Below are 9,868 nucleotides of genomic sequence, written 5' to 3'. Positions count from 1 at the left end.
TCACATCTCTGCTCTGTACTATGGCCAGTGATGTGAATAGAACATCACTCATTCATATTTTCTGCCCAGAGTGGGGATTGGCCAGATGGTTGCAGCCAATCACAGCTCTCAGAGGGAAATATGAATGAGTGATGTTCTATTCACATCACTGGCCGGAGTACAGTGCAGAGATGTGAGCGCTGTAGAGAGCCGCTCCACATCTCTGCAATAGATGGGACGATCACATCGGATGTCAGGAATGATACCCGGGGCGATATGTCTATTAGTACAGGTACTACAACTCCCATCATGGAGCACACTCTGTTCCATGTTGGGAGCTGTAGTACCTGGAGCTAAGGAAAGATCACAATGAATTTCACTTCTGACACCCGCTGGGATCCTTCTGTATAATGTATAATCCCAGCATGGAACAGACTGGCCGGCCGCTCTTCTATGGTCCCCTGCACTGCCATATATATACCTATTCATATTTCCCACAGATTGGGTGGAACAATCTGGCCAATCACAGCTCTCTGAGGGAAATATGAATAGGTGTATATATATGGCAGTGCAGGGGACCATAGAAGAGCGGCCAGCTGCATCTATAAATTATACAGAAGGATCGCAGCAGAACTCGGGGCGATCTATCAATTAGTACAGGTACTATTACTCCCATCATGGAACAGTGTGTGTTCCATGCTGGGAGTAGTAATATCACCTAAAAAAAAAAAGTGATAAAAAACACATACACTACATTTTTATTATTGTCGGCTACATTTTTAGTGCTCTGCCTGCCCACATAAAATGATCCCTGTTTAAAAATTTATAAAAATGTTGTTATAAAAAAGATACATTTCGTTAAAAACTATTTTTTCCATCAGAACTCTATCTTTTTTTTATTATTATTATTTTTTAATGGTACCCTACGAAATTTTATTCAAAAAGGTATCTCCCTCAATTTTTGGATCGCAAAAGTCCAAAAGAGAATAAAAAAACATCTGAAAAAACACCAAAGTTAAAACCCACATGACGTTTTTCTTGGCGTTTTTTTCACTCCCATAGACTTCTATTGGAGAAAAATGCCACGATTTAAGGGATAAAAACGCCATAGGCTCAGCATGCTGCAATTTTGCAAAACCACCAAGGAGCTGAAAAATGGCAAAAAAGCGTGAAAAAACACCAAAAGGATAAAAAAAAAAAAAAAAAACAACAAACTGAAAAACACCAAGTGGAAAAAGAATTTTGTGATTTCTCATTGATTTACAGCTAGCATCTGGCTGGAGCGTTTTTTGGCCGAAAAAACACCATGAGGCAGAATTGGCGTTTTCCTTGGCATTTCACCACCCCCCCCCCCCCCCCCCCCAAAAAAAAAAAAAAAAAAAAAAAGTGGAATTCAAGCCTTATAGACAGAGATGAGGGAGGAGATTTTGGGAGGTGAAACACTGAGGAGAGCTTTGTGGATGAGAGTGAGAATTTTGTACTGTATTCTGGACTAAATGGTTAACCAGTGTAGTGACTAGTACAGGTGGGCAATATTGGGTAGCCAAAGAATGAGGAAGATCTGGTGCTTTAATAACAACACTCTTTGCACCCCTGGGAGACAGCATTGGGTGCTGTAGGAAGTGGTGTAACATAAGAGTAGGGTGCCAAAGGTGGCACATCACAGTGGGTTGACTGGGAAATATTGCCTCAAGGGCATCATGAAATAGGGGAGGGCAATGCTCCATCTGACTATAGCCAATGTGTTTATGGGATGGGCCCTAGTAGGGATGAGGTAATAATAAAGCCGTACTATGCAGCCTTTGATCGTCCAGAGTGTGACTTCATAGGAAATCGTGTACACAGATTATTTCTTTGGGATTTTCAAAGTGGAAAACCTTTTTTTTTTTTTTTTTTCAAATCAACTGGTACCAGAAAGTTAAACAGATTTGTAAATAACTTCTATTAAAAAAATCTTAATCCTTCCAGTACTTATTAGCTGCTGAATACTACATAGGAAATTATTTTCTTTTTGGAACACAGAGCTCTCTGCTGACATCACGAGCATGGTGCTCTCTGCTGACATCTCTGTCCATTTTAAGAACTGTCCAGAGTAGGAGAAAATCCCCATAGCAAACATATGCTGCTCAGGACAGTTCCTAAAATGGACAGAGATGTCAGCAGAGAACACTGTGCTCGTGATGTCAGCAGAGAGCTCTGTTTTCCAAAAAGAAAATAATTTTCTCTGTAATATTCAGCAGCTAATAAGTACTGAAAGGTTTATGATTTTTTTAATAGAAGTCATTTACAAATCTGTTTAACTTTCTGGCACCAGTTGATTTAAACATTTTTTTTAAAAGTTTTCCACCGGAGTACCCCTTTAAACACAGACATAATAAATACAACGTTACAGTCTGGAGACCTTTTTCAAGGTCTGTGGTACAAATGAGGTCAGAGAGTAATATCAATAGAGTTAGAACAAAAAAAAACAATGTCTATACAAAGTTATAGGTAACAAGTTAGAACAAGTGACAAGTGGTAGGATAGATGGGTATAATCTGCATAATTTATACCCAACATGTTTAAATGATCTATGACCCATACAGAATTGCATATAATTTATAGAAACAATAGGGATTTTGTGTGTTTATCTGTACTGTATGTTTGCCAACACAATACTTATTTGTTATATAACCTTTAAAAATGTACACATTTTATTATTATTATTATAAAACACTTTATCATTTATTTAAAGTGCACATTAATAATACAATTAATTTAATAATTGTATGTAATAATACAATTAATTTGAGAGATTTATATACAACAAAAGAAGGATTTTCAAAAATGCACTGCATAGTTCAACTTTCTTTTTTTGCCATTTTATCTTGAAGAAACTTCTGAATTGTGTGAATAAGCACATATTCCACAATGGTCACAAAGAACAAAACTTTAGTGAAGGTAGCACAACTATTTATTCCAATTAGTAAGCAAAAAGTCAGCAAGTTTCCCATACAATAGAGACTATATATAAAGGCCCATGTAGTTTTGCAGAGAAGACCATTCAGCTAACACATAAAGAAAAATGGGAAAGGTAAGAACGTATAAATGGGAAACTTCATTACGGGCAATGTTAAGGTGTTTTTTACTTATGACATATTACGTGCTTTACAGTCTCCAAATCGATTATTTCCTAGACAGTGCAAACTTAGATGGACAGTTTTTAAATAGGTTAGTTTTTTTTAACAGGTATCAATGCTGAATGAGAAAGATTAGATCAACTATTAGTTGGCTTAAACTTGCAACAGAATTTGGCACAAATGATGGCAAATGTAAAGCTACAATCCTTTTATTAAGTGTTGAAAATTTATTGTAACTGTAACAAAAAGTCCAGTTAGACATTTTTGTGGCACAAATTGTTCCAAAATTCAAGTGCATTTGTAACAGTAAATGTGGGCCATTGTGTTTACGTCATAGATCTGGTATATATTCTAAATGCTTCTGAGGTTCTCTGACAGGTGCCTTCAATGCCCCTGATGTATGCAGCTATACTTGATAAAGTGTAGCCATATATATATATATATATATATATATATATATATATATATATATTGCCTTACATGCCTTCATTCTAGGAATGCATGTATAGGAAAGGTTAACAGTACATGTTTTTCCACATAGTGAAAGGTATATTGACCTAAACTTGCCTAAACGATGCCAAAAGAACACTCTTTTGGCATCCATCAAACTAATAGAAGTCTTTGGATGCTTTTAGCATTTGCACCAGTAGCATTTCTAAATGCACATGCAAAGCATATTCTGCCAACACAATAAGTAAATAAATAAGGCTGAGTTCACATATATCAGGCGTCTGGCAAAGTTTCCCGATGGTGTGCACCGGAGGGAAACTGATGCTAGAACTGATCCCATTCCGGACAGGGACACCGGACAGGGAAACACAGCTTATCCCCTGTCCGCCATCCAGAAACAATGGATGCCAAATGCCATATAGCTGATGACAACTTTTGTCAACAGATGTGGAATCAACATATATTACCTACAAGCCCAAAAGGCTAATAATAATTAACAAAACCTATAAAAATTAGCCCAAAAATATATTCAAAATTTCATCTTTATTATTGTATACAAACAGGTAGAAAAAACACCCATAAAATAACCCACCCTTAAAAAAAAAACAACAAAAAGCTGAGCAGGATATCACTGGGATATATACAGAGATCACAATATTACCAATAATACAGTCCTGCAGTATCAGTTTACTCAGCACACGGTAGAACAATATCTCAAATCAAAACTTTACCTAATTGTGACATGCTGACGGCTTCCCAGTGGTTATCCTGCAACCTCGACACGTGTTTCGGATGATTCCTTTCTCAAGATGTGGAATCAGTTGTGTCCAGATCTAGGCTGAGTTCACCTATGCTAAATGCCGGACATATGTGAACCCAGCCTGACTCTGACACTGAATTCCAAGCATATTGTAGTTGATTTGAATGGCCCCTTCCTTAGAATACTGAATGAGATGTAAATGTGCGACAGCATCAGAAAAACAACCCCAATACCTTCACATTAGAAATTAGTGGTAGTCCAAGATAACAGATTTCAAGAGTATGATCTTCCCATTTAAAAGGCCATTTTAGTTATATTTTTCCAGTAGATAAGCAGTTGTGGTTACATTTTCTCAGTGTTTATGAGAATTATTTATTACAGTCAGATCTCAACTAACAAAAACAAATGATCCCCTAAAAACTATGCAGATCTAAAAAAATACAAATAGAAACACAGAGAATCTCTTCCCAAAGCAGCACCATATGTATCCTCGGAATGTGTGCAGTATTACTACTTATTCAATTTAGCTAAACTGAGCTGCAATATCACACACAAACTAAGGACAGGTGTGGTTCTGCTTTTGAAAGAAATTAGCTTTCATTTTGTAGTCTAATTCTATAATCCCCGTTTCACAAAAAAAAAGTAACATCTGGTCTCTAAATGTCATTATTAAAGTCACTTGCAGCAGTGCTAACCCTGTCCTCCCTGTTAGCTTTGTTTATACAGCTATAGCAATTATGTGCCTGTATACCCTCCTTATTGTTGCTACCCCAGTGTCTTTGATTGGCTAAAGCATTGGTATGGGCATGTCATTATTGCTGCTATGTAAATATAGTTGGTGGGGACACAGGATTTAGCAAGGATAAAACAGGTAAACACAGCATATTTGTTTAATTTTATCATAATAATATGTATGGCTTTAGTAACTACATCCCTGGTGTAAGCAGAAAAACATACTATTTTATATTTGAATCTACTATGAATTTTTTCACACTATGCTACAGAATTTTAATGTATCAAACTGTCTGGATTGTTTATTTTTTTGTGTTCAAAGATTTTTCATTCTGTTATTATATTACAGATTAATTTCTATGAGGACAGAAACTTCCAGGGTCGCTCTTATGAGTGTCACTCAGAATGCTCAGACTTGTCCTCATACTTCAGACGCTGCAACTCTATCCGTGTAGAAAGTGGAAACTGGATCCTGTATGAACACCCCAACTACAGAGGACACCAGTATTTTCTGCATAGAGGAGAATATCCTGACTTCCAGCAATGGATGGGTTATAATGACTCCATTAAGTCTTGTCGCATAAGCCCTCAGGTCAGTTGCTTTACTTTTTTCATGTAAATTTTTTTTTTATTTTGGAAAATGATCAAAATAGAATCTACATTTCTGTCAACTATAAAGTGAAAAAAGATTACTGATTAACCAGCGCATTGATCAGTGTTTGCAATCAAAAGATTGCATGTAATAATACCCTATGGGGACTAAAAAATAGTGAAAAAAAATAAAATAAAATATATGTAAATAATGCCCCCAATAAAAGTTTAAATCATCCCCTTTTTGTTCACTTCAATACTAGAATAAAAAGTTGCTGACGCACAATCCCGCCAGTTTTAGGCAAGTGGCAACTTGAAGATACAGCTTGAACCTGCTGCATATGGAGTGCCTTGCCACCATAAAAAACATGTATGGACAGTGATGTGTTAAAACTGCATCTCATTATTTATGCCTTTATAGCCAAAGAGTCCAAGGACAAAGTATATAAGTAGATTAACATCATGTTAAACTGCTTGTTGTTAAACAGATAAAGGTGGTACTCCTTTATTGACACAATCCCACATACAGTAGAAACTGTAGACTTGGACCATGTTAAAATAATAGCTATATATTTGGATTTGTTATTGCCACGTAATCTATAGGTATCCAATGGAATGGTCTTTTTCTTTTTTCTAAAAATGAGTAGTAAATTACAGTAGCTGTCAAAGACACCTCTGGAGGCATCAGGTCATGTATATAATTTACTGGTACAACCAACAAACATCTCCAAGTGGTACTTAAGCCCATATTTGCACAGTAGGTCCAGGCTAAATAGATTAATCCTCCTGGGGCTCAACCTGACCATACCCACTAAGTGTGAGACATATTATCAAGTTGTGTACTGTAACCATTACACTTTGGTACCACTAAAAATGACAGTAACCACCAAGTGTGTTCTGTATCTATGTGAAAAAAAGTTTCCTTGTAGACAAAGAGCCCCTTCCACCTTTTTTCAAAAAAAGATAGAAAAACATCTTTTGATTTGCCTTAGGCTGGAATTCCACTTGTTTTTTTCCAGCATTTTTTTCACCGAAAAAAACGCCAGAAAAAATACCAGTGCAATTTTATGAGGTTTTTATTGGCATTTTTTAAACTGGCCTTTTTGCATTTGAGTTGAAATTGCATGTTTGGCCCATTTGGCGTTTTTTTCAAAATGTATTGGGTACCAAAAAAAAAAAAAAAAGGATGCAGTAGGGATGGGAAAAAATTTATTTAAGGAAATTTTTATTTTTTATAATGAACTTTTAATTAATTTTTAATAAAGTGTGTATGTGGGTTTCACTTTTTTTCTCTATTTTTTTAAAAACATTTTTTAGGTAGTACTACTACTTCCAGCATTGAACTCCACATCGCTCCACATCTCTGCACTATACTCCGGCTGGCCAGTGATATGAATAGAACATCGCTCATTTATATTTCCTTCTGAGAGTGGCGATTGACTGCAATCATACGACCAATCCCCACTCTGGGCAGAAAATATGAATGAGTGATGTGAATTTCTATTCACATCACTGGCCGGACGGAGTACAGAGCAGAGATGTGAGCACTGTATAGAGCGGCTCCGCATCTCTGCTATATTATGGACAATTGCATCAGGTGTCAGGACCCGAGGCGATATGTCTATTAGTTCAGGTACTACTACTCCCATCATGGAACAGCCTGTTCCATGATGGGAGTAGTAGTACCTGAACTAATAGACATATCGCCTCGGGTCCTGACACCTGATGCAATTGTCCATAATATAGCAGAGATGCGGAGCCGCTCTATACAGTGCTCACATCTCTGCTCTGTACTCTGTCCTGCCAGTGATGTGAATAGAAATTCACATCACTCATTCATATTTTCTGCCCAGAGTGGGGATTGGTCGTATGATTGCAGTCAATTGCCACTCTCAGAAGGAAATATAAATGAGCGATGTTCTATTCATATCACTGGCCAGCCGGAGTATAGTGCAGAGATGTGGAGCGCAGGAGAAAGCCGCTCTGCATCTCTGCAATAGATAGGACGATCGCAGCGGGTGTCAGGAGTGATACCCGCTGTGATCTATCCTTAACTGCAGATGCTACCACTCCCATCATTGAGCTTGCTCTGCTCCATGTTGGGAGCTGTAGTACCTGCATTAATAGACAGATTGCAGCAAGTGTAACTTCTGACACCTGTTGCAATCTGTCTATTAATGCAGGTACTACAGCTCCCAGCATTGAGCAGAGTGTGCTCCATGTTGGGAGTAGTAGTACCTGCCTTTAAGGAAAGATCACAGCGAATGTCACTCCTGAAATCCTCCTGTATAATGTATAGACACGGCCGGCCGGTCTTCTATGGTCCCCTGCACTGACGTATATATACACCTAATCATATTTCCCACAGAGAGTTGTGATTGGCTTGAACCATCTGGCCAATCACAGCTCTCTGAGGGAAATAGGAATAGGTGTATATATTCGGCAGTGCAGGGGACCATAGAAGAGCAGCCAGCCGCATCTATAAATTATACAGAAGGATCGCAATGGAACCCGGGCAATCTGTCAATTAGTACAGGAACTACTACTCCCATCATGGAACAGTGTGTTCCATGATGGGAGTAGTAGTACCACCTAAAAAAGAAAGAAAAAAGGTGAAAAACACACACACACACACACACACACACACACACTACATTTTTATTATTGTCGGCTTTATTTTTAGTGCCCTGCCCGCCCACATAAATTGATCTCTGTTTAAAAATTAATAAAAATGTTGTTATAAAAAAGATACATTTTTTCCATCACTACTGTATCTTTTTTATAATTTTTTTAATGGTACCCAATTAAATTTTATTAAGAAAAGGTATCTCTGTCACTTTTTTGGATCGCTAAAGTCCAAAAGAGAATAAAAACTACCTGGAAAAATGCCAAAGTTAAAACCCACATGGCGTTTTTCTTGGCATTTCTTCACTCCCATAGACTTCTATGGGAGGAAAATGCCACGATTTCCGGGAAAAAAACGTCATAGGCTCAGCATGCTGCGATTTTGCAAAACCGCCAAGAAGCTGAAAAATGCCAAAAAAGAGTGAAAAAAAGCCAAACTGAAAAACACCATTTTGCAATTTCTCATTGATTTACAGCTAACATCTGGCCACAGCGTTTTTTGGTCAAAAAAATGCCATGCGGCAGAATTGGCGTTTTTTTTGGAATGTGGAATTCCAGCCTTAGACCTACTGTATCTGCTGCTCCTTTTCTGTGTGGACTATAATGAGTAAATGAGAATGTGTTATGTATGGTCACTCACAGAATTACAATCTGGGTAGAAAATAGAGTTTTTGTATTTAAGAAGTGGGGTGATAATGACTTTTATTTTAGGACCTTTTGGTTTCTAGCCCCTATTCTTAGTTGTAACAGAATATTTCTTCTAACAGCATCAGGGATCATTTAGAATCAGGATCTATGAGAAAGAAGACTTCAGAGGTCAGATGATGGAGTTCACTGAAGACTGTCCTCATGTCTATGAGAGATTCCGCTACAATGACATCAACTCCTGTCAAGTACAAGATGGATACTGGATGTTTTATGAAGAGCCCAACTACAGAGGACGTCAGTATTACCTGAAGCCTGGAGAGTACAGAAGATACAGTGACTGGGGAGCCACAAGCCCCAGAATTGGTTCCTTCAGACGAGTCTATCATTTCAATTAACCTAATAGAATAATAATTTAACTGCTATTCAATAAAATTGATGATAAAATCATCTGAGTACTGTTCTACAAAGCCTGAATGATAGTTCTATAGCTAATAAAATGATTTATGTAACATAGATAATTCCTGGATACAAATACAGGACAGGCTTCTGCTACCACACATTTCCTTAAAGTTCATTACCTGTTGCATTTCAATTAGCAAAGACTGGAACAGTATTTAATAATTTAAAAATTTATTTCATGTAAAAATAAATATATTGTAGGTCGAACTGCACAACTGAATCAGAACAAAATCTAATCCTACAGATTTGTTGTTGAAAATTCAACAGATCTGGCTCAAAATGTGCAAAAAGAAAAAACCTGTCACATATGATGCACACCACATTAATTATGCAGGATAATTATTAATACATGTGTAGAGGAAGAGAGGTGCATTTTACTACAACAACAAATCAGATTGCTTCTTTTATTTTTTTAACTGGCCTCTACAAAATGAAAGAAGCACTCTACACAGGTTTTGATAAATCTCCCCCTATTTGTTTTAGAAGCTTTTTGCACCACATTAGA

General features: G+C 37.1%; 1 protein-coding gene across 1 annotated transcript; it reads left to right on the top strand.

Annotated features, from left to right (window-relative positions):
* The first annotated feature begins 3,043 nt into the window (after window positions 1-3,043).
* On the top strand, window positions 3,044-9,299 carry LOC130283953 (gamma-crystallin-3-like). The gene is made up of 3 exons (XM_056533753.1): window positions 3,044-3,052; window positions 5,390-5,632; window positions 9,024-9,299. Exons 1-3 carry the CDS (start codon window positions 3,044-3,046, stop codon window positions 9,297-9,299), a joined length of 528 nt encoding a protein of 175 aa, XP_056389728.1.
* Window positions 9,300-9,868: the final 569 nt, after the last annotated feature.

This window comes from Hyla sarda, chromosome 8 (genome assembly GCF_029499605.1).
Source record: "Hyla sarda isolate aHylSar1 chromosome 8, aHylSar1.hap1, whole genome shotgun sequence".
Classification (NCBI taxonomy): domain Eukaryota; kingdom Metazoa; phylum Chordata; class Amphibia; order Anura; family Hylidae; genus Hyla; species Hyla sarda.
This window is presented reverse-complemented; position numbering and strand designations above follow the sequence as displayed.